Source organism: Lepidochelys olivacea, assembly GCF_965140295.1.
Source record: "Lepidochelys olivacea isolate rLepOli2 genome assembly, chromosome: 16".
NCBI lineage: Eukaryota > Metazoa > Chordata > Testudines > Cheloniidae > Lepidochelys > Lepidochelys olivacea.
Window position 1 is genome coordinate 24063085 of NC_140426.1, and position 25009 is coordinate 24088093.

At 55.4% G+C, this 25009-nt stretch overlaps 1 protein-coding gene across 3 annotated transcripts in view; it reads right to left on the reverse strand.

The window, feature by feature from the left end:
* LHX6 (LIM homeobox 6) overlaps positions 1 to 22922 on the reverse strand; it is a gene marked incomplete at its 3' end in the record, with an annotated part of 41779 nt that extends 18857 nt beyond the window's left edge. For all 3 annotated transcript variants that reach the window (XM_084649868.1, XM_084649869.1, XM_084649867.1), the window contains exons 1-4: positions 22182 to 22922; positions 21210 to 21281; positions 20391 to 20579; positions 20113 to 20234 (exon numbers count right to left, since the gene is read on the reverse strand). In XM_084649868.1, coding sequence (XP_084505994.1) covers positions 20113 to 20234; positions 20391 to 20579; positions 21210 to 21281; positions 22182 to 22259 — 461 coding nt within the window. In that variant the 5' untranslated portion in view covers positions 22260 to 22922. The remainder of the gene's footprint in view (positions 1 to 20112; positions 20235 to 20390; positions 20580 to 21209; positions 21282 to 22181) is intronic.
* Between the last annotated feature and the right edge of the window lie 2087 nt (positions 22923 to 25009).

The window sequence follows — 25009 nt, forward strand, 5'->3', positions numbered from 1 at the left end:
CACAACCTCCCTAGGCAATTTATTCCAGTGCTTAACCACCCTGACAGTTAGGAAGTTTTTCCTAATGTCCAACCTAAACCCCCCTTGCTGCAATTTAAGCCCATTGCTTCTTGTCCTATCCTCAGAGGTTAAGAAGAACAATTTTTCTCAGAAGAGAAATAGCATTAAAGGTCTGATCGAAAGCCCACTGAAATCAACTGAAAGATCCACCTCTGGTTTTGGATCAGGCATTTGGATAAGAGTTGAAAGTCCATCTGTGGCAATTGCCTAACAGATGATAAATTCATAAACAAGCAGTTGAGGTAACGTGGTTAAATGAATCATCTTTCAAGTCTGTGGGCTTTTTATTTTGGTCTTTGTCAATGTGACATTAGGATGGGAAATGTGTAAAGCTGGTCAAAAAAATAGTTGACAACTTTTTTCCTTCTAAATAAGCCGGTTTTATTGAAACTGAAATGTTTCAAAAAAATTTATCCGTTTGGGCTAAAGTTTCCTTGGGAAGGTTTCCCAGGCTCAAGATGGAATTCCTGTGGTGGGGAGGGGGAGAAAGAGAGCCCAGAATAGTCATATTGCCTAGTGGTCGTGACACTCATCTGGGGTGTGGGAGACTTAACCCTGGGTCTCCCACATCCCAGTTGAGTGCTCCAACTACTGGCTTTTCTGGAGTCTGTCTCTCTTGAAAAATTTCAGAAGGTCTGCACTGAAACAACAACATTTTGAAATCTCAAAAATTGTAGCTACATGGAATTATTATATTCCAGCCAGCCCTAGATATTTATTAGAGCCGTTTTCCCCATTCCAGTGAACGGAACCATTTTTTTTCAAATATTATATACATCATTTGCTTTTTTTTAATTTATAAATAAAAGTCTTTTCACTGATAGAGGAAGAAAGTCGGTTGATTAACGTATGCCAAAAATGTCATTTCATGTGATGTCCTTGAAAAGGCAACAAAAGTTCCCCAAGTGCCCTGTGTTCTGGGCTGTACGTCTAGGACTATTCTTCGGTTTATGCAGAACCCAGAACGTCCATTGACATCCATAATGCCTGAGGGGTGCAAGTCTCTGTTGCTTGCAAAGGGTTCTATAGTTTACAAGAGAGAATCAATGTGAAATCCTTAATATACAAATGTCCCATTCAACTCCCCAGAGAACAGGAGACTGTTGGGGGACCATTAAATCCAGCTCGGTGAAGTCCAGTTTGCATTTTCCTTCTGATTTTTTTTCTTTTAAATGCATGTTTATAGTTCTTTAACAAAGTGCAAAAACCAAAAAAAAAAAAAAAAAAACCCAGCAGCAATGAAATGATGGAACAGACTATTCTTTGTGACAACAGAGTTAATGTCAGTCCTGAAATTATTCTCATATCAGATAATGTTTCCTTCATATACAGTCTAGAGATATTATTGGGGTGAGTTTTGTTGCCTTTGCCTAAAGCATCAGCAGGAGACAAAGGATACAAGACTAGATGGGCCATCTAAATCCCTGCATTATAACCCCAGTGGAGATCCGGCATCAAATGAACTGCTTGTGTGTTCTGCTATTGCGGTTCCCATTTTTCAATATTTAAATGTGGCAGGTTAGCCATGCCCGAGCTGAGCCAAGCGCTTTTGCTACCAGTCTACCAGCTACAAAGGGCCAAGAAGGTGCAGAATACATTGCTTTGTGTGTATGTCAATTCTCAGTCTCATACATCTGCATAGCTCAAACTTCCTTTCAGTTTTGTTCAACAATCTGAAAACATCTGCTCAGTGTGTAGCGGCAGTCAAAAAAGCAAACAATGTTAGGAACAATTAGGAAAGGGACAGATAATAAACCAGAAAATATCCACATGAGGAGAGATTAAAACAACTGGGACCGTTCAGCTTAGAAAAGAGACGACTCGGGGGGAATACGATAGCAGCCTCTAAAATCATGACTGGGATGGGGAAAGTGAACAGGGAAGTGTTATTTACCCCTTCACATAACACAAGAACCAGGGGTCACCCGATGAAATTCACAGGCAGCAGGTTTCAAACAAACATAAGGAAGTATTTCTTCACACACATTTCTTCACAGATAAATTCCTGGAGGACAGGTCCATCAATGGCTAATAGCAAGGTGGTCAGGGATCCAACCTCATGTTTTGGGTGTCCCTAAACTTTTGACTGCCAGAGGCTGGGTCTGGACAACAGGGGATGGATCATTCAAAATTGCCCTGTTCTGTTCATGCTCTCTGAAGCATCTGGCACTGCCCAAAGTTGGAAGACGGGCTACTGGGCTAGATGGACCATTGGTCTGAACCAGTCTGACCACTCTTCTGGTCTTAATCTGGGATCTGTTTTATTATTGGATCAATTTTTATTCCCAAAGATTTTTGGGAAACAAAAAACCATAAGACACTTGCAAACCCTTCATGTTTCCAGACTCATCTCATGGCTCAGAGCAATTTCAACCATTTCAGCCGTATGATATAAACCGATTGTTAATTTAACTACAACCCTCACAGAGCTACCCCAGACTCACCACCCATCACCTGCACATTGCAAATCCAACCCTGCCCAAACAACCTTTCACACTCTGTGCTGGCTAACGCATTATTTCCAAGTATTCTAATGGCCCACAAGCTCATCGCACTCTCTGGAGCGACTCCACCCACTGTGGTGGAGTTCGTTCCAATTTACACCGGCGTTAGTAAAAGCAGATGCAGGTTCTCAGTGCATGAATACCTGCAGAGCTAGGGTAGAGACACTGGGCTAGTTAGATGGGACAAGACTAGCATCTATTCAAATTACTAATTACGAAACTATATGGGAGGAATAGAAATGTCTAAATTTCCGAGTCTGACCATAGCTGACCAGAAAAAAAACAAGTAGGCTGCCAAGAGAGGACACTTTACGCTGAAGTTGCACAGAGATCTAGCTCACGTACTTCAGCTGGGAACATTGGCTGGCAAGAAGTCAGTTTACAGTTTATATAAAAGCACAAACAAAAGAACTGTGTTAATTTTTTTCTATTCAGAACTACAGATCATTCCTGCAACTTGGATTACTTGGAACAATGTGCTACGTAAACAAGCTTACACACTAAACTGTCGAGAAATAAGGGGAAGGGTCAAGCTTAAGCCAATTAATAACACTCTGTAATGCCAAAAGTCTTAGCCCATCTAATCACACTTCTCCTCCAGAGCGCACAAAGCACTTCATAAAGCCAGGAGAGTTTCATTATCCCATTTCACACATGGGAAACTGAGACAAGGGGTGCTAAAGGAACTTGCTCCAGGCCAGTGACAGAGCCTGAATTCCCTATGCACTGGGAGGCGTTACCATTTGAAATTCAGGCAACTATCCAATCAGTTACCTCCCCTGCTCTGCCCAGCTGCTGAAGCTTAAAGACCACCTGGTGTAATGGTGCAACTCCGGGAAACTGCAGCTCAGAGAAGAAAACCAAAGGCTCAACCCTGCACCCACTAAACTCAAGGAGAGTTTGCCACCGATTTCAGTAGCAACAGGATCGGGCCCCTTGGACTTTTCCACAGATCTGCTGGCTTTTTCTGACCCCCAGCCGAAATTTAGGAGAGGTTTGATTGTGACATTCCTTGCTCACCACAGCCCTGCTTCTCCCCATCCCACCTTAATACTAACTTGACAAAAGCAGACTGGATACTGGGTACAAATATGGGGTACAGAAATGTCTGGCTGTTATTTACCGACGAGGCTCATGCAATCTTTCAGTGATTTAATGCAGTCTGTAGGCCCAATCCTGTTGCCACCAAGACTGACGGTGTAGCATATCAGAATAGGGTAGTATCCCTTTGTATAGTTTGAGAGCCCTCAGTGGTGCTCACTGTGTTCTAGGTTTGTTTAGAAGCCTGCCAGAGCTCCCATGTGTATTCGCAGCCAGACTTCACATGCTGTGTGCAGCTAGTAGCCATGATTATTTGGAGCCCACAGAGCCCATGCATTCATTCCCTCATGTTGTTTGTCATGTAAAGTGACAACAGATGGCAAAACTCTCAGGCACTTCCGTGGTGAGGGAACAGGGTTTAGACGTTTAAATGAACTTTCCATACCGGACTCCAGCGCTCTGCCAGGCACTCAGCTATTGGGGAGTGACGGGGACTGCTCAACAGATTGACAGACCCTCACACCTTCAAAGGGCTGGCTAGTTACAGTCCCTTCTTCCCATGCACTTACGTCAAGGAGGGCCAAATCCATACACCAGCATACCCCTCTGCAAAGGCCATGCAGCTACATTTCTAAACCAAATCAGAGCCTTTAAAAAAAAAAAGTCCCCCCCTCCCCCCCCCAAATACTGAGAGAGGGAAGTTTACAGTGCATCAAAGCCCCTGTAAAAATCCCTAGCCTTGGAGAAGCTGCATTCCGGAACAATAGGAAAAACTGTTTGGGCTTTTTTTGTCTGCTATTAGAAATCCAGCACCCTTGGGATCTGAATGGTTCTGGAAATTAGTAATGGAATAGGAGGCCTTTCCCCTCCAGGTCACCCGTCATGGCTGTGGTCAGAAGTAACCAGAAATGATTGGCGTTCAGTCGCCTACGTGGAATGAGTTGGCGGTTTCAGTCTAGCTCCCAACAAACGAGCCCACAACACCCAGCACATTCCCGTGGGGCAGCCCCAGCAGGAAGGGGCAGAATGGAGTGGGCCATGGAGGCTGTACTCCCCTCCTCCGCCTTGAGCGGGGTCGCCTGAGAACAGGGCTGTCGCATGATGGCAGGAGAGGAAACTCGCTCTGTCACTCTCTGTGCTGAACCTGGTCTCTGGATACCGGGCTGTGAGTCTGACACCAGCACTAAGTCGTGTGTGTAAAAAACCCCTTGCTGGGGCTGAGGCCAAATCACCAACTCTCACGCGGCGTGGACGTTGCCAGCCAGCCAAACAGGCTGCTACGGGAAATGCCAGCAGGCCTGTACCTCTGGCGCTGCGGCAGCCCCAAGGACAAGGTGCTTTCTGATCTTCTTTACTAGATCCTTGCTGTAAACAGTGGAATGAAAATAAAATAGAACAAAATCCTCTGGGCATTGTCCTGTTACCGCCTGGGCTCTGGGAGAGCCAGAAAAGGGGACTTGGCTGTAATCGCTGCTCCAGGAACGTCCCGTACAGCATGTGCCGTAAGGCGGAGAATGCCAAGCATTATATAACCACTGCTGCATGGGATTCGTGCCAGCCCCTTGGAGAGGAGATGGGCAGCCATGGACATGCTAGAAGAGGAGGTGAAAGATACAAAGCTGGAGGCTTTCCCAGGCAAAAGCTCATATCCTTCTGATTACAGTCTCAGTCCTGTGTCTCCTCACCCCCTGCCATGTAGCAGCACTGGCTCCGATGGTCTCTTACTGTGTGTAAGAGCTGCTGGGTTGGGTCCAGCAGCACGTGGTTTGTGGCTGGCTGACCACCACAGCTAACAGGAGCTAGACAGCAGTGATGTTCCCAAAGCTCATCTTGGGCTTTGCAAAGGTGGATGCAAGATCTGGCAATAGGAAAGTGCAAACTCCATGTAGAGCCTCCTTTTCCCAGCCGGCTCTCCGCACTCTATTACACAACCCTGCCACAGCGCTTTAAGATGTCTGGGCCAGTTTCTCCCAACACCGTCTTGTTTACTAATTCTCACAGCCCCCTGGGAGGCCAGCAAGATTGTTACCCCATTGTGCAGACAGGGAAAGGAGATTAAAGAGAGCTGCCCAGGCCTCAGTGTGCAGAGCCATCAGTAGAACACGGCATTCCTGGCTGCCGTGATCCATTCTGGGACCTTTCCCTCACCCTGCTGCTATCTGCTGAAGGTGCCTCAGTCCTGGCCTCCAGAAGCTCTGGTGCAACCCAGCCATTTGCCTCAGACAGGGCATTTCTAGACCAACCTACAGTTTAAGACCAGTCCTCCCTGACTGGCAAAGCACCTGAATCCTGCATCTCGTTCGGGGACCCTCACATGCCCTAGAGACTCTGAACTGTGCCAAACATTGTGATGGCAACAGCGACTGTAGGGATTAGGCTGAGACCACCTCATGCATTTTACACGTGACCGAAGTCCGAAGATTGCTAGCCACGGCTCCGCTGCGGGGTGTGGGGCCAACCTCCCAGGGCTTGCTCCGCAGCACAAACAATATGCAGCAGGCTCCATCTGAACCACCTTCTTAGTCCAACTTCTACCCCAAATCACAGAAGAAAACCTCATTTTTCTTGGCTGCAGGGGCCTGCTTCTATTCTCTGAGCGATTCCACCTCAAGGCCCGAGTCACAGGGATGGGAGCCCTTAACTCCTGGCCGGGAAGAACAAATGGTTACCAGTTATACCCGCACATTGCCCTTCCCCGGAGGGGCTCCCAGCCCTTCGCAGCCATTCATTCAACACTCCGGAGAGGCAGGAAGGAGAGTTAGCCCCCCTTGCTAGAGGAGATGCCCCCAGGTCTGCCTAGGAGCTGGAACCAGCGCTCCTGACTCCATGTTCCCCCTCTCCTGACAGCCATTTTGCTTTCTCAGCTTGGAATGGCCCTCAGAGACCCGCATCAGATGCTCATGGACGAGCTCCTGACCCCTCTGTTCCTGCTGGCTGTCGCATGGCACCATGCTCCTTGGGAAGGCAGGCTGCCAGCTGCAGCGGGGACCGTCCAGCACAGCTGGGTGTGTATAAAATCATGGCCAATGGACTCAGGCCCATGCAGAGGCATCATGCCCTCAGAACAGAGCATTCTGCTCAATGCTGTATAGTCCAGTTTTGATCCTGAAGAATTAGCCCCCGGGTCACTACATGCAATCAATTGACAAGACACAGGAAAAGGGAACAATTTTGCAGGGAAATGCCGATGAGGCAGCCGGTGCATTGCTCACAGGGAGGAAATGGGCTGTCTTGCCACGTGTCCTCACCTAAGTGAGGCAAGGGGAGGCTGGGGGTGACCAGAACACGTCATCTTAACGTGATCTCTGTTTACTGTAACAGGGACATCCCAAGCAGAAGAGAAGCTCTTGTCCCCTCTCTCGCTAGGTATTTACAGGCCACACTCAACAACGTAGCAGCATCTCTCCAAGTGTTTACACTGCACCTATCACCATTAGCTGAGGGCCTGCTTAGCTCCCTGCTTTTGGGCAAAGGGATGCAATTCTCTGCAGGGCTGAGAATTATCAGCTGGCATTTCTGCAGGTGCCTGTTTGCCATTATTCCAACAGCTGGGCTGGCCACACAAAGGGCAGGCCAGGTTCAAATCAATGTGTGCCGTTGAAATGATACATTCAGCCTGTGGGGAGGGGGAGGCACATCCTTCCACCCTAGCAGAAGGGAGCTGCATCCAGCCGGGAGCCAGAGACTGAACATGGCTAAACCAACAAACAAGGCTGGTTTCTGTCTCCCTCCACTTCGCTCCTATGGGAATTTCTTCTAGTCTGATAAAGACAAACGTGTGCTACATTCGGAAATGCATTCCCCAGTCCCGTGCTCATCTATCATGGCTTTAAAAAAAAATGCTTCCCCTGGAGCAAATGAGGAAAATATGAAATGCAAAGACCTGTGTTTAAAGGAGACAGCTGTAGATACAGCAACGTGCAATGTGGCGATCCCCCTGTTCTGAGCTCACACCCCCAGGTACAGAGGTGGCTGCAGACCAACGTGCAATCTGACATGTCATCTCTGCGGGGAGCCGCCCCGGAGCAGGGCTGCCCCCAGCCAGCTAAGCCATTTTAAAGGGTGGCAACCACCGGGGTGCAAAATGGGGTTTAAACATGGGATTTTAAATGTGCTGGCTGAGCCGTTTTAACACCACCACATATTTTCCTAGTCTAGAAAAACCCAGAATAGATCATTTGCCCTCCTTTGCCGGGTACCATACAGTCAGGAAAAATCAAAACTATTGAAATTAAATGTTTTTAAAGGGCTAATAATAAAGTTATTTTGCTTAGTGAAAGACTCAGACTCCCCAGAGTTACTGGTAAAAACGTAACAAAGAGATTTGTCTGTTAATGAGGCGTTGGGCTGCTATGTTCCCAGCAAGTCACCCAAAACCTGGTTCTTTGCTAAGTATAATTAATAAGAAGAATGTATTTATTATCTAATTCAATTCAATTATATATTTGCGGATGTTTCAGCGTTTGGGGACACTAGTGCTCTTTGCTTTGAAGAAGTGGCTGCCAGTGGACGCACACACCATTTGCCAAAACACACGAATAGTGAAGAAACACAGAATTCAACTGCTAACCCCCTGGGAATCATTATTTGTGTGTGAAAACCTCACCAACAGAAAACTCCTGTTTAATAAGGTAATTCTCGCCTCTGGTAAAAGATCGCAGATTATTATTTATCTGGACGTTTAAAATAACCGCGGAGCCGCCTATCCAAAGCCCTAGGCAACCTCACACACATTCACAAGACAATTTACATCTCAGCAGCGTTAAAACGATTAATTCAGCAGGTGCTCAGCCGCCTACAGAAACCCTTTTCCGCCCCTTCCTGGCGTACGAAGCCCGGCCCCAGCCCTCTCCAGCTCCCTGACGAACAGACCGGGAGAGCTCCCCACTCGGATCCTTCCCTTTCGTTTGCACCGCCGGTTCCGGGCCGTCTGTGCAATGAAACCGGATCGGATTTGCTCACTTTCGTTTTCGGGGCCTTTTCATTTTCTGGTTCCCGGGCCTGTGGCTGGTGGGGGTCGTAACGGTACCGTGAACTGGCTCCGTAAAAAGGAGAGAACTTTGCCTTCCTTACAAACCCAACCCAACCCCTTCCACTAGCCTTGCGCCTTGTAGAGCCAGCAAACCCGGTCGCTGGAGCCCGCTGAAATCGTGCGACTAGCGATCCGCGGAGTGTTTTCAATCGGGAACCATTGTATTGTGAAAAAATTATTTTCTGCCAAAATATTCTGCTTCTTGTAAAAAACAAAACAAAAACAATTGGGTTTTTTTGTTTTTGTTTTGTTTTGTTTTCTGTTTTGTTTTCAACAGCTGGAAACCGAACTTGTTCATTAAAAAAAAAATTCAAAGCTTTTGGTTTTAAAAATTAAAAAACGTTTCCGTTTTCGGTCGCCAACCAACAGAGGTTTCAAAAAAAATCCAACCTTGGGCCAAAACTTTTTTAAAAATGAAACGGACACGTTTAAATCAAACCCCACCTTCGGAAAGCACCTTCAATGCCCTCCGCCCGCTGAGCGCCTCGGTTGTTAACCAGAAAGCTGGACGACACGCCTGGCCTGAACCAGGGTCCTCTTGATTTTCTTCTTCTTCTAACTCAAGGAAGAGGAGGTGGGAGCTGTAAGGAACCCTAATGACCCCTGAAGTGACGCCTGCTCGGCTACTGGGCACCTGCTTGTGAACAAGCGTGTGGTCACCAAAGTGCACCAGCTCGCACGCCCGTGCCAAAGCCCTGCTGAATGCCCTGCGCGGAACACCGCAGAGCCCCCCAGAAACTCGGATCCTCAAGTCTCGGAGCCACCTTCTCGCACCTGAAACAAGCCGCGGGACGCCAGGAATCGGATCTCCACCGTTGTCCAGTTCCACTTCGCTTTACTGTCACTTTAATCCCGCAGAGCCCGTATTGCCATTGACTTCCCATTGGGATTGAGAGCCATGTCCATGAGTCACAGGGCTGAGAGAAATCACCGAGCGGAGTTAACCACCTCCGGGGTGGGGGAGGCCGGCTCTCCCAGCGCGGTGTGAACGGGCGCAGCAATCTGGCGCTGTAGACAACGATGCTGCTCCGAACTAAACTCCTCATTCCCCTCAAATCCCTGGGAGAGCGCGGGGGGGTAACACACCAGCTACAGCTGCACTTGCAGGAGGCATGTCCGACCAGGGGCAAACTAAAAACGCGTCTCTTGTCAAGTCATTGGCACTGGGTTTTGCAATAGGAATCTCTGGCACAATCGAAGTCCGGTGCGTGGCCGGCCAGACACACTCCGTTGCTCCTGGGAGGGACCGGGAAACGGGCTGTCTGTTAAAGGTGTTTCCCAGCACCCGATGTGACCTGCCTTAGCCCGGCTAGCCCCTGGCCAGGGCCGCTGCCCGCTCTCGGGTTGTGTCTAGCCCAGCAGCACCGACACCAAGTCCCGCAGGCTCTAACGCTGAATTCCAGCGGGGGGGGGGGGACCCGTTTCTCCCCCAGGGAAGGGACCCAGAGGTGCGGCTGGCTCGATGGGGTGCCCCATCTCGGCCCAGCCCGGACACGACCCCACTGATCTCACGGACACGAGAAACCAGCCAGGCTGGCAGCTGCCCCGGGCACCCTGGCTGGAGCCCTGGCCCGCGGGATGTTTGTCTTCCAATGGAGCCAAGATTGCCCTGTCTGCTGGGCCAGGCTGGCACAGGGTCGGAGCCGGGATCAGAGCAGCCGGGCGGGCCGAGAAGGGCAGGTCCCAGCGGCAAGGCTGGGCAGTGTCCGGGTCGCTGTTGGCGGAGCTCAGGTGCGTTGGGATGGACGCTGCGTCCGGCGCTGCACGGCCAGGGCTGGGTGCGGAGCGGCCGGGAGAGATTCGCAGCTTGGTGCCCTGCGGGGGGTGGGGGAGGAATTGCTTTGGGGGGGGGGGTGATTCGACCTGGCTCTAATTGCTGCCACGTTTGCAGCTGGCCCGGGGATGTGCGGGGAGCAGCCGGGAAGCGCAGGCACCTGCTGAGCAGTATTTTAAAACGCAGTGACTGCGCGAAACTCCGGCCCGGCCGGCTTCGCGCTCCAGCTCGGCTCCCTGTCCACACGGCAAAGAATCCGGCGCAGGGAACCCAGCGCGGAGCAGCGGCCCTACAGACACCCCGGCTCTATGCACACCTTCCGCCCTCCCTGTGTATGGACACACACGGACCGGGGGGGGGGCTCTGATTGCTGCCACACTATCAACCCACACACCGGTCATGGCACATAACACGCCGGTGTGAGGTGTGCGTGTGTCTCGCACAAATATACACAGCACGTGTGCAGAACGAATGTGGGTGAGGGACACACCCCCCCCCATTAAAACGCAAACGTGTTAGGAGATCTCTGAGTAATCACACGCCCCCAATTTATATTTAATGTTAATTATACAATTAATTTCTACGTAGATCGGTTGGGTGTGTGAAATAACATGGGCGCGTTTACATTAAATCCAGGTAAATGGCACATACCTCACGCACATATGAAACTCGTTACACACACGAGTTTCTTCCTTACTGGCAGGAATATTTATTCCATTAATAGCGCCAGGGTCCCCCCAAGACCATACCCGCCCCCCGCTCTTCGCTGTTAATCGCCTCCTGCTGGGGCCAACGCAGCTTGAGGGAAACCAACTTCCTGCAAAGCCCCAGCCCGGCTGCAGGAGCGAAAAACGAGATTGAGCCCCCCCGCCCAGCCCAGCGGCTATGGGGCCTGGGGGGGTCGACGTGACTGGGCGCAGTAACGAACTCAGCTGGGCAACCGCGCCACGACCCCCCCCCGGGCACGGGCTGGCACCAACCTGCTCCCCCAGCTCGCCTGGGTTTTCGGTCTGTCCAGCGAGCCCCCCCGGGACCCTCTAAAGCGCCTTGGCCGGAGGCAAGAGCCGGCCCCACAAGCCGCAGCTCCGGGGCTTCGCAGTTTGCGCAAAACCCATCCCTCCGCTCCCGGAGTCCTGCTCCCGCAGCAACCCGCCCTCCCAAACCGGCGGGGCCCCCATCGCTAGCGAGCCAAGGCGAGCCCCAGGTGAGGAACTCCATTATTCCCCCGCTGGCTAACCAGCGAGCCAGAGCAACGGAGCCTGGCCCCGGGGCCGATTGCCGCTAGGCTGCGGAGCTGCGAGACTGTGGACAGCAGGTTTGCGCGTTTTATTCAAAGCAATGACAGCGGGTGCGGCTCTGCTGTTCGCAGGCGACTGTGCAAACGGCCCCGACTCGGGGCTTAGTCACGGTCCCTTCTGCTCACTGGAGAAGAAACTTTAGTCCTGCGGGCATTGAATTGTCCCTAGAACCGGGAGCTAGAGCCTCAGGCTGGAAAACACGGCCATGGTCAGACCAGAAAGGACCCAGATTTCGCAGGCTCGGCAGGCCCAAAAACCAACCGCGCCCTATCATTGAAATGGTAAAGTGAGCGAAGCATTCACACCGCACAGTGACCGGGGCAGGCGGAAAGGGAGTGACTGCGGCGTCACCTGAGCAGTGGCTTGTTTAGTCCACCCCCTTTTCACCATGGCACCCAAACTGCCAAACAATCAAACAACAAAGTCATGGCACCAGCAGGCGGTTTGCCCGCAATTTGCAGCAGGACTGTTCCGTCCGCTTCCCTGCGACTTCCTCGCCCCTTTGTCTGTCTGGTCTAGTCACACTGTAAACTCTTCGGGACAGAAATTAGATCTCCGAGTGTCCGTACAGCGCCTGGCACACTGGGGCCCTGATCTGGGTGGGGGTGGCTAGGCTGCACCCTGACTCTGTGTGTGTGAGAGAGTCTCACACACACACACACACACACTAAAGCTGCAAGACGTGTCACTACAAATTCGGTCGCCGAAGCAGCAAAGCGACAGCCCACGCGGGAATCTCGGGTCCCTCCGACAGCCCCAGCCAGGGTCCCTGGTTGCGGACTAGCGCTGCCTCTGAACGCCCAATACTCGCTCTCCGCGCTGGTACCACAAGGCCGTAACATCCCCAGAGGAACTAACAAGGTCTGACTGCAAGAATCAGCCGATCTCCTGGAGTTAAGCGCTTCCTCCCCATCCGCTCACCCCGCACACGCCGGCTTAGGCCCCGTCTAGTTTGGATGGCAAGTTCTGGTTAACTGATTGGCCTGCGCAGCGCCGTGCACACGACTCGTGCCCGCCTCCGGCTCCTGCACAGTCCCGCAACCCCCCCCCTTCTGCTCTCAGCCCCTCACGGAAGGTCATGAAGCCAGGCACCCCAAGTGTCAACAAACCCTGCCACCGGCTGCGATCAAGCCCATGGTCTGGGTATCGGAGCCGCCCTCCCCTGGCCCCCTGGGACAGCCCATTTCAAAGAGCTGTCCCTGCTGCTGCCCGCTCAATACCCAACTGGCCCTGCCAGCCAATGCCCGTTGTAACCTGGCCCTGCCCGTGCGCCAGAAGCTACATCCAGTGCGCGTCCCCTGCGCCGCTCCGGCCACCAAGGGGACCTTCCCCTCCTCAGATCTCAGACAACCTCTCCGCAGCGGGATACCCTGCATTCCGCCTGGGGGACGGGTAATATCCGGCAGCTCTCTAGCGCTCACCCCCCGCCAGCCAAGGATCCCAAAGCGCGCCACAGCCCGCCAGCCACCCGCGCCACGCAAAGGGCAGGGATGCGGAGGGGGCAGGCTCGGGCGTGTGACAGCACGTAGCGACACGCCCGGCAGTCGGGGGCAGAGGGATGAACTCCGCATCCAGCGGCGGGGGGAATCGAGGCACAAGGGCTGCAGCTCTGCGAGCGGGAATGTGGCCAGGACGCACCAAACAGAATTCCTGCCCCCGGGCCGACTCCGAGCGCCCAGGGCCTGGGCTTGGCAGCTCCCACACGCTCGCCGCAGGCCAGGGCATGGACCCTCTGCTGACGCGGGGGGAGAAGCCAGCACCTCCCGCTCACCCAAGCAAGGGTCTGGTGTGAACCCGCAGGAGCCCCCGAGCTGGCTGCCAAAGGCGGCGGACAGGCGCGGGAGAGAGGCCGAGCAGCGTTACGCTCAGGCTAGTGGGGCAGTCTCTGAAAACAGGGGGTGACTCCACGTGTCAAGCCTGGGCGGAGAGCCCTTCTGGGGGAGCCGTGCAAAGCAGCACATGGCCCACCTCCCTCTGAGGTGCCTCGCTCGGTCCTGCCTCGGAGCCGGAGGGATCCCCCAGCACTTTACAATCTTGAACGGATATAAATTAGCCATAGGCGGGAGTCACTTTCTTCCCCACTGAAATGCAGCTACCTCCGAGCGGGACGCAGCAGCTGCTTCCCAGCTGCACGGAATTACACACCCGTCCCGACAGGAAAGGGAGAAGAATGCCTGATCCACTTGACACTTGCGGGGCGGGGGGTTGGGGCGGTGAAATGTAATTCTCAGAGCCGGGGCTTGGCCGGGACACCACGGTTAATACTCCCTGTTACACAGCCACTCCTGGAGAGACCCCAGCTCAGCTGCATCCATGAGCCCGGGGAACAGATTTCAGGGGACAGCACGAGAATAGGCCTTCTTAGAAACCCCTCCTGGACAGGTAACCCCCGGCAGAGATTCACCTCGGGCAGTAGGGGTTTCTTGGGAAACAGGCCCCGGGGAGGCTCTGCAGTTTGATTGCACCTTCCGCGTGGGATGTCCCCAAGTACTCCTTGGGGACCTCAATCAGCCCCCACTGAAGGCAAGGGGAGCTTTGCCATTGCCTTTCAGCGGAGCGCAGTCAGGCCAATGCTGAGCCCCCTTCGAAAATCCCTCTCTCCATCCCGCCGCTCCTGCAGCGTGTGGCCCAGGGCACAAACGATACACAGGGTTTACAAGGGACACGCTTCGAGCCAGGGAGCACGGGGCCTTGCGACTCACCGCACTGTCTCCCCCGCCCCGCATGGCTCTGTACAAGTTCCGAGTCCCCTCCCCACGGTTAGAATAGCGCTAGTTCTCCGCAAACCTCTCAGTCCCGGAGCTGCAACCCCCCGTGCAACAGAGGCCCAGATGGATTCTTTGTACATGAACCCTCTGGAATGGTCTGCGTTAAACAAAGCGCATCGGAACATTAGTTCATCAGAAACAGCGGAGCGGATCCTCCCCACGGGGCCCGAAGTATTCCCCTGGGGCTGGGAGGCATTTCAGCCCAGTTCCCTGCCTCGGGAGGGCCGGGAATGAAGGGGCCCTCAGGATCAGCCCAGGGTAAAGCCACAAACACGTGAAGCCGGAGTGTCCAGACTAGCCTGCACAAGCGTGTTAACTGCCTCCACTAAACTGTCAAACCAAGGAGCTGAAGGGGAAAACCCTCTAGCTGCAGTCAAACCCTCAGCCATAACTTGCTGCCGCAGCGCTCGGAGGCTGAACGAAACCAGACTCACGATAGACATGCACAAAATTTAAGTTCTTGAATATTCATGGTTAAAGCTCTCACACATCTCTGGAGTCCCCTGCCTTCTACCCAGAGAGCGTCCCACTCCTGCAGCTCTGGCTCACACGAGTCAGGCCGCCCTGAGGGAGGGGTTCCGAATCAGAGCCCCAATATTTCCAAGGGGAACACACACCACACACTGCACCGTGCCAGACACGGTCGCTGCTGACTTCTCTGTCCCGTGTAAGTCACACAAAGGCCGAGCCGCAGCTCTACCAGAATCCGAGAAACAATCAGCCGCAGGCGAGGCCAGGCACCCCGGGCCGCCAACACTCCCCAGTGGTCCACAGAATCATGGTAGGGAAGTAAATGAAAAACACAGATGCCAAATTTCAGAGGAGCAGCCGTGTTAGTCTGTATCCTCAAAAAGAAAAGGAGGACTTGTGGCACCTTAGAGACTAACCAATTTATTTGAGCATAAGCTTTCCTGAGCTACAGCTCACTTCATCGGATGCAGATGCCAAAATAACTTGTTTTCTACACACCATCTACCCCCGGACACCTTTCAGAGGAGACCTGACAAATTATGTCTGTCTGGATTTGGACATTAAATAGCCCAGGCACTCATCACAAGAGAAGGATCTCGCTCAGGTCTCTGACCAAAACTTCTCCTCCCACCGTTGTCATTCAACACGTTGGTTATCACCTGGCTGCCAAGCTAGCCGGCTCCCCAGAGGTGGCTGCGTTTGAGAGGAGCCGTGGGCATGTAGGTCAGTAACCCCACCGATTTCAAAGGGACGAGTAAAGTTCATCCCACACTCGAGAGTTGGCGGGACCGGGGCCACAGTTTACGACTTTCTTGGAGACCACTGGAATAAAAAGCACTTTCGGCATGTACAATACCACCACGTTTCATTGTTTCCCCCAGAGCCAGCCCAGTTACAAGGCTCTTCCCCGCTGCAAGATCGCTTTGTAAAAGACAAACAGCCCCAGTTATACGCCATCCCAGCTCCTAGCTGCCACCGCTAAGCACACATCGCCGGCCCCTCTCCCAACACGCCAGGACGCTATGATTTTGTGTGCGGCTCTTGTACAAGGTCATTCTCATTTCCTGCCTTGGATTTCCCCGTCCCCCTGGGGCAAACAACTTTGGGCTGGCCAAGCTGAAAGGGGGGGAAATGCAGAGCGAGGCGCTTGCATCAACTCCAAAACCCAGCTGAGGGTCTGGACATGCTCACTGATCGGAGGACCCCCGTCCTCACTCCCCCACTTGCTGGGCTGCCTTCAGTCGCTGGTGCACTTCGATTCGATTTTAGTGTAAAAACGCCGCTCTCCCAGTTGGGGATCTCACTCCTTGTAAGCGGAGTCTGCGAGCAGAGAGTGTTTTCCTAAAACGGGTCTGGCTTTAAACCCCGATCCGCCGGCTGTGGGCTTGTTTGGGTGTTTAACGTAACATCAAAGATGTTCTAGGATGTTTGAGGACTGTAACACAGAAGTTAGGATTGCCCTAAAATGGAGTCTATTTAAATATTGCAATTAATCTTCTTTTGCAAAGGCGGGGACAATAAATACTATCCTAACCCCTTTCAACCCCCCCCCCCAACAGAGACAAGAGGCGGCATGAATCGAGCTAACCCCTTTAATGGTTGTTTTTTTTAAATTCTCGCCCTATGCAACTCCAGTTCATACAATGAGAGAAATAGAAGCCAGTAACAATCAACCCGCGCAAATATCGGGGGGCGGGTGGGGTGTGTTCTCTCTCTGATTCCTTGTGACTGGTACAGCTAAGGAACCTGGCCAGTGGGCCTCTGAGAGCCAGGATTATGCACGAGAATTTCTTCATAATTTAGAAGTTTGGGTTTCTGATGATTTGCTGCTAGCAAGGCCCTGAACGATAAACAAGGGGGAGAGAGAGATCCGGAGTGTGTCCCAGGATAAGGGCAGCTCCTTCAAGGCTGCCAGGAAAGGCTGCAAAGACACACCCCCAGACAGAAGAAGTGGGATGGGAGTGAGAGAGGTGCACAGGTTGCAAAGGCTGGGGAAGGCCCTTAGAGAGACAGAAAGAGGTCCGCTTAGCAGGGACAGGAGATCCATGCACCCCAACCCCCAGTCATAGAATCATAGACTACCAGGGTTGGAAGGGACCTCAGGAGGTCATCTAGTCCAACCCCCTGCTCAAAGCAGGACCAATCCCCCACTAAATCATCCCAGCCAGGGCTTTGGCAAGTCTGGCCTTAGAAACCTCTAAGGAAGGAGATTCCATCACCTCCCTAGGTAACGCATTCCAGTGCTTCACCACCCTCCTAGTGAAATAGTGTTTCCTAATATCCAACTTAGACCTCCCCCACTGCAACTTGAGACCATTGCTTGAGTCAGTTGATCGCATTGCAGTCTTAAGTTCAGGAGCTCCAGCTAAAGTCCTCCCCAGCCAGACCCCCCCTCCCCCCTGCAGCCAGCCTGGAGTAGTTTTAAACAAATCTGAATCAGCTCCCGACGCGGGAGGGTTGCAGAACAAAAGAGGGGCTGGGTGCCTGGCGTTCGCCTCTGGCGCCGGAGCCCGCGGGGGGACATTGCCGAACTTCCCGCCACAACCGCGAGGCTGGAAACTTCCCTTTAAAACGGAGACACGCCTCTAATCCCCAGCCTCCCGGAGCCGGGGCTTTAAGGACAGCACGGCGTGTGTATCCAACACAGGCGTCAGGCAGCGGCAGCTCAGCCCAGCGCTGTGGGGCTCCGCCCAGGTCCTCCCCACCCGGGCCTTTGGGCACCTCTTCTCCCCCGTCATCTCCTGTAGCGACTGCACGGAGCCGCTGAAGCAGAGCCAGGGCCGGGGGCTGCCCCGGAGAGCACCCTGCCCAGGGAGCGGCCAGACCCCTATGCGCTGCAGGGCAGAAAGGCCGCGCCGCCCGCCTGGCCCGGGATGAGCAGAGCAGCCCGGGTCTCTGGCTGGGTCTGGCCCCCGGTGAGCCGGCACCGCTGTACAGCGAGCTCCTCGGGGCTCGGGCCTGGTCTCTCTGCCTGCCTGCAGCGCGCCTAGTTCTGGGGCTACACTCCGGTCGGTAAATACACCCGGTACCTGCCCAGGGACGCGCCGCTGACCTTGCGGGTGGCTGCAGCTTGACCCGGAGCCGAGCGCGAGCGAGGCGGGCTGGCTCCTGCTCTTATTAAGACCAGCCCGTCGCTGCGCTCCGCGCCCCAAGGTCCCGGGGCGCTGAGCTACCGGGGCCAGCACAGGGGACCTCTCCCGGCGCCCCTGCACCGGGAGCCCCGCGCGCTTTCACGGGGCCGGCTCCCGCCCCGGCTCTCCCCCCAGGGAGCATTGTCCGGGCCGGATACATCCTGCTCCGAATTTACCCCTTGTCTGCCCTGCAGCCGGGGGCGCAGGGGGCTAGAGCCGGTGCAGATCCTCGCCGCATTCCTGCGATCTCGTAGGTCTGCCGGGGAGAGAAGGCGGCGGCGGCGGCATGAAACCATCGACAAACCCAGCCCGCCGGGGAGCGACCCCGGGGCAATCCCACGAATTAAGAGTCGGGAGACTCCAGCCCTGAGCTAGCGCGAGCAGGGCAGCCAGCATGGCCGGGCCTCTACCCCCGCCCGGCAGATGCGATCCCCTACCTGGCTTCCTAAGGAGCCCGGTCCGGCCGGCCCCGCGAAGGGGACCCGGCCCCAACGCCGGGCTAATCCCTGCCGCCAGGGCCAGCCCAGGGGCTCTCCCGCTGGCTGCAGGGCCAAGGGGCGCCGGGCAACGTCCCCCAGACGGAGGAAGGCACCAGCTTTGGAGAGGCTGGTTCTAACCAAGCGACGGTGCCTCTCCCCGCAGCGGGGATGGGTTCCCTGCAGGGGGCAGATCCCCTCGACTGCTCGGCTACCCGCTGCCCTGTCTCCTCCCCCGGGTTTAGTCTGGCCTCTGGGCTAGGAGAGCGGGATGCTCTTGGCGGACCGCTCCGGTTCTGTACCGGATTCACCTGCCCGGGGCCGGGAGGCCTAGCTCTGCCTCGGCCCGGGACACCCGGCTTTTTGCGGCGGCTGGTCTGTAACTCGCCTGACCTTGGGATCTCCTCGCGCTTCGATCGCACAGCGAGGCAGCGTTTACACTGGTCGGGTGGTGGCGGTCGTGGCGGGGGAGGAGGGGTCGGCCTGTCCTTATACACCCTCCTCGTCCATCCCTTCCTGGGACACTCAGAAAGAGGCCTCTGCCAGGCGGCTGGGCGCTTCGCCCTGCTGCGAACCCGCCGAACCGCCCCGCGGGGACTAGAGGGGCCAGCCTGGACCCAGGACAGCGGGCCGGGACACACCCGCCAGCATTTAGTCCAAGGAAGCCGACGACCTGGTCTCTTCCTTAGCGGAGACTTGTGCCGCTCCCTTGGGGTTTTGCAGTAATTAGCGCAGGCCCCTCCTTGCGGCAGGAGAAAAATCCCCTTCCGGACAAGGTCCGGAGTCTGGAGGGAGTTCGGGAGAAGTTTCTAATTTCCACGGCCTGGCAGGAGAGGGGGCCACGGGGACACGCCCCACCCGGCCCAGTGTCTCTGGGAGCTGCAGGTGCCTCGGGCCCACTGGCTGCCCCTGCAGTCATAGGTTTGGGTTGCAGGTGAAACTGTCCCAACAGGACCACGCCCCTGGAGCCAGTCCTGCGGCTAAAGCATTGAGAGCAGAATCCCGGGCTCGTTCACACGAGGGGGAATCCGGAGTCACCGGAGCGACTTTAGCAGAGTCACTCCGGATTTATTCAGGTGGCACTAGCAGAATCTGCCGCTTCTCCCTCTAGCTCCTGCGCTAGTGACAGTGGGCCGCACACCCTACAACTCCAGACTCAAGCGGGCTTGTCCCAGGCAAGTCCTCATCCTCCCCCTAGGCCTGGTCCTGGGAGCCTCGCCTAGACCCTGGGCTGCAGCGCCCTTTAAATCGAGCCCTCATGACAGATCAGGAAAAGGTCCTCGCTTACCTAGGGACCAGACCTGGGCCCGAGGGAGGGAGCCCAGCGGTGACCAGCCTGCTTTCCAGGGAAACGACCACCAATCCCGGACTGGGCCCTTTGCTACTCCGGCTAAGGACGAACCGGCCCTACGCACCAGGCCCCGTTTACACAGCGAGTCCGCAAACCGAATCTGCCCTGTAAAGGCACAAACTGCCGAAGGGCGCCAGATGCCCGGATTCAGAGCTGGACCCGGAGTGCCACGGCCAGCCGGGCTCGGCGCGGAGCAGGTCTCCTACCTGAAATAGTCCATCTTACAGAAGATCTCCTTGTTCTTGATGTAGCAGCTGCTCTGCAGGCGCAGGGGGGCCCGGCACACCGAGCACTCCAGGCAGCGTACGTGCCAGATCAGGTTGTTCACCTGGGACAGACAAAGGGCCTGTGTGAGCTGGGCTTGGGGCCAGGCATGGACCCCCGGCAAGTCCCTTCGGCCGCCCAACTGGTCCCCGCTCCCAAGGCAGGGCCCCCAAACCGGCCCGTCCTAGCTGGGCCCCATTCCGCCCTGCCCGGCGCTCACCTTGAGGAGGTACCGGTCCAGGATCTCCAGGCCGCAGCTGGAGCAGACGTTCTTGCCGGCGGAGGGGATGGAGGAAGAGGAGGAGGAGGAAGGCGGGGAGCAGACGGACGGGGTGGATGGGGTGCTGGGAGCCGAGCGGACATCTTCCTTATCCAGGGTGCTGGGCAGCGTCTCTCCGTCAGACTGGGACTGCGGAGAAAGCACCCCAAAGCAGTCAGCCAGGGAGTCCCCAGCGCCCCTCGGGGGTCCCATTCCTCCGCTGCGTGGGGCTTCTGCTGGGATCTAACGGGACCGAGCAGCAGAACCCCGGAGCCACACCCTGCCCTGTGATTAATACCCCCAAAGCCTGGCTCTGGAAGAGGGATCCTCCCCTGTGCGCCTTGCCATTGCGCTGCCCCATCTTCCTGCTCTCCGCCGGGCCAGTCCCATGGGGCCAGGGTTAAACCGCAGGGCACGGGCCAAAGGAGTGGGGACAGCGCGCACCAGAGCCCGCTCCTCTGGAAGCCAGCGGCAAAGCTTCCGTGGGAGCAGGCTGAAGCCCTACGTGTCACTGGGGAGCTGGGACAGCGGATTGGCCGGTGCGCCACGGCCGCGCTCAGACCTTCGCCAGGTCCCGGGGCGCCCAGGCGGTTCTGCGGAGCCCGGCGCTGACCCCTCGCTCCCCTTGAGAGAGTTGCCGTCTGCTGCATGCGGAGCCCCAGCTCCCATGGGGACAAACTTCCCAGCTGCCCCATGACTGGGGCAGGTGCCTGCGCGCCCCCAGCTCTCCTGGGTCCCAGCAGCTCGCTACCTCCCACCCAGCTGCCCCTGCAGCCTTACCATGATCTGGGGGTGCTTGCTGTCCAGGCAGCGGGAGCTTCCCTTGGAGAGGGGGCCGTCCTGGGCCATCACCTTGAAGAAGAGAGCGGGAGAGGTTGGCTGGGGTTCTACCCGGCTGGGCTCTACCGCCTTGGCTTCATGGCACCCTATATAAACCAGCTCAAAACAATAAATAAGAACTTTCTAGTGGCCATTTAAATCCTTTGCAACAAAAGCTGCGTCTCTTTAATGAAGCAATTTGAATGTGGATTGAATTCTCTCCCTGCCTGCACTTAACCCGGGCCTCTTGAAGTAATCGCTCGGTTCCCATGCGAGCCAAGGCGCTGAAAAAACACAAACTACCTGCAATTAGAAATTGCCGTAAATGCCCAAGATAAGAGGTATCCAGAGTGTCAATTCCAGCTGTCAATCAAGGAATCCATCAGGCCACCCAAAGAATTGCAAATTTGATTTTTTTAATGGTAGTAATTAAAAATCGAAAGTCTTCCCCCCGCGCTCTGAAACGCAGAATGCAGCAGAAAGCGCCTGGATTGAAAATCCTCCCCATTCAAGTGAAGGGGAAAAAAACAAACACACTTTCTGCTTCCAGGTCTGGGCTTTAAAAACCAGCCCGTCTGCAGCTGATATTTAAAGCGTACAGAGGGCAGCAATTTTTGGATTCCTCGCCTCTCATCTCCCCCCCAAGCCCGGCCCATTTGCGGTTATTAAGCCCCTATTCAGGCAGACAATGCCCAGCGCTTCCTCCTGATTTGCCTCTGTCTTTGCTAAATCGCTTTTTTTGAAATTCCTGAGCCATTTGCATAAACGTGCGGGGCTCGGCGGGTCTGGGCAGGCTCCGTCTCCTCGCCCGGCGCGCACCTTCCAGCCCCCGGGCACGGAGCCGTTCGCAGCTCCACCGAGCCGGGCAGGGAGAGCAAACGAACAGAAGCCAGGATCAGCACCCCGGGCGCCCGGCTCCCCTGCCCCGCTCACCTTCCTCGCTGGGGCGCCGGCGGCCAGGGGCTGGCTGCCCTGGCGGAGCGGGGCCACGGGCTCATTCTTCCAGTACATGAACGGGGCGGCGCGCCCAGAGAGACGCGTCCCGCTCCGAGCAGGGACTCGGCGGGTCCAGCACGCGGCTCTTCCTCCTCCCGCTGCGCTGGCCCCGGGGGCTCAGGGGGTCCAGGGCCCTGCCCGGCCAGGGAAGGCCGGAGGCGGGCGCAGGGCTGGAGGCGGCGGCGCTGGCTGGGCTGGAGCTGCCGGGAGAAGTTTCTCCAAATTCTTCCTTCCACTGGCCCCGGCGGGCAGGACGCGCGGCCGAGCGAGGGCAGGGTCCGCCCCGCGCCTTCTCCAGGGCAGCCCGGCGGGGGGCGAGCGGGACCCCAGCGCCGGGGCAGGAGGCCGCGGACAGCGCTAGGCAGCCAGGGAGTCTTGACCCCCAAGGCCCGTTAGGCTCTCCCCGGCCAGGCAGCGCTGCGAGCCGGCTGGAGCTCCCGGCAGGCCGCCGAGGGGCCGCCGAGCCGGGCGCTCGCCCCACCGTCGCTCGCCCTGGGCCGGGCAGCCACCTGCAGGGGCAGCGGGCCGGGCACAGACACGTGGCGCCGGCTCAGGCGCGGGGACTGGCCTTGGCGGGAGCAGGGGGCTGCTCGCTGAGCCTTGGTCCCATAGGAGCTGCCGCCCGGACGGGCTCCAGCCCGGGGCCCGCTCAGCCAGCAGCCAGCCGGCGGGCACTGCCGCCCTTGGGAGACCGGAGAGGACTGCGCGCTCCCGCGCGTCTCCCCAGCATTATAGGAGGCGAGGGCTGGAGGTGACGGGGAGGGGCCCGGCGGGTTCTGCTCCTCTCTCCTCCTAGCTCGTAGGGAGCCAGCGCAGAGGCGGGGGAGTGACCTTACCTCTGTTCCCAGGGCCTGGGGTCTGCCGCCGCCCCCTTCTGGGGCCTTGCGCTAGGCCCTGCGCTCCTAGCAGCCAGCCCGGCCCTGCGGGGAGCCCTTTCATTTCCAGGGAGCTACACCCGGGAGGAATTTGGCTCTTCGGGACCGACCCCGCTCCTCTCCCGATAAAAGCGGTGAGCGGCCCGCTAGAGAGAAGGGTGCAGCGCTGATACCTGGCCAAGGGGCGGAAATAGCCCTGAAGGGAGTTGGACAAAGAGAAATTAATTCCACCCCCCATGTCAGTGGTTCTGTTTCACTAGGCTCCCAAAGCGCCCTGGGGCGCGGGCTTTAAAACGGCAGCGGCAGGAGAGCCTGTGCGGGAAACAGCTCCCTGCACCGCCAGCCTGCAGCGAGGTTCCCGTGGGCCTGGCCGAGGATCCTGGGGTACTACCGATTATCCCTTCTTTAAAGCCAACTGGCTCGCTCATGGGGCCTGCTGGTGCGGAAGCAGTTAGTCTGTTTACATTAGAGGGGGCTAAATAAGCGAGCAACAGCCTCTCGCCCTCTTCATTACACCGAGGCGTTAGTTTCCAACAAGCAGCCTTCCCTGTAGGCAACAGTGTCACCAGCTTGACTACAACATTGATCTACAATTTGATTCAGTGAAATCCCCGCTGTGAACTCGCTTAAAATCAATTGACCAGATACAACTAAATGAGTTTGCGGCACCCTCAGACCAAAGGAAGCGCATCCAGGTGAAGGTGGCTGCATCAATGTAAGGGTGAATCCCCACACCTTTTAATGACATTGGTAGAATTCTCCTGTGTAGACAAGGCCCCACCAGTTCCTCATTTAACCCAGCCTTTCCAAACGTGGGGGCTGGAGGGCCACGGTCAGACACCTGCAGCTTGATTAGGGACTGAGCTCCACAAGAAAGGCACACCACTGACCTGAAAGGGTTTGGAAACCAATTTGGTGAAACAGGTGCTAGCCCGGGTGTGCACGCACTCATTTTGGTTTAAGTGGTTTACTGCAGCTTAATTTAAACCAATTCCTTTGTACAGTGATGGGAAAGGGCAATAAGCCTGGTTTAAATCAAAAGAAGAGGGGGCAGGCAGGGGCTTGCAGCAGTGTAATGACATTGGTTTAAAATCACACCTTAGCTAACCTACTGAAACTTTCTTGTGTAGACAATGCCCACAACTCCCAAAGAAGGGGCCTGCTTTTCAAAGGCACTGAACTTTTCACTGAACTTTAAGAGACTTTTCTAATAATAGGCTAATAGCATGTCTCCATATCTGTTTCAATGGCTGCTCCCCTCTGAACAAATATGGGGACATAGGCCCCACTCCTTCAAAACACTTAATCTTGCATTTTTATAACGTTGAGCATTAAAGCAGCACCATTGACCTACTTTACTGCTTTGTGGAGAGGGCTTATTTTGCTACTTTACTCTCTGCTTAGTTACCTAACTTCAGGCACCCCTGTTTGAAGATTGTGGATGTTGTTGATTTCTGCTAGGAGAACACTCAGGTTGGAAATGAGACAGCCCGCGCTTGGCTGCACACCAGTTAGCTTTTCCATTGCAGTTGTATCTAGCAATCTTGGTTTAAAAGGGTTTCATTAGTAACATGATAATTCTAGAGCAGAGAACCAGCAGCAGTTCCACCATGAAGTAATTCTAGGAAAGTAACATGAGATGATGAAAGCTAGAGATGGATACTCGTGGATATTAATTTTGACAGCTAAATTGGTAAGCAAGAGGGAAATCAGATGAAAGTCATTTTAGAGTAAATACAAGACATTACGTTTAAACATTCGGGTTGTGACAAAAACTGAGGGGAACCAAGAAAATTCAAACAGGAGATTAATAGTCCACCCTTCCCTCAGCCCTTTGGGCCTCTCCACAGTGACCTGACAGAAGGATAAAGTGGCAGCAGGAGCAGAGGC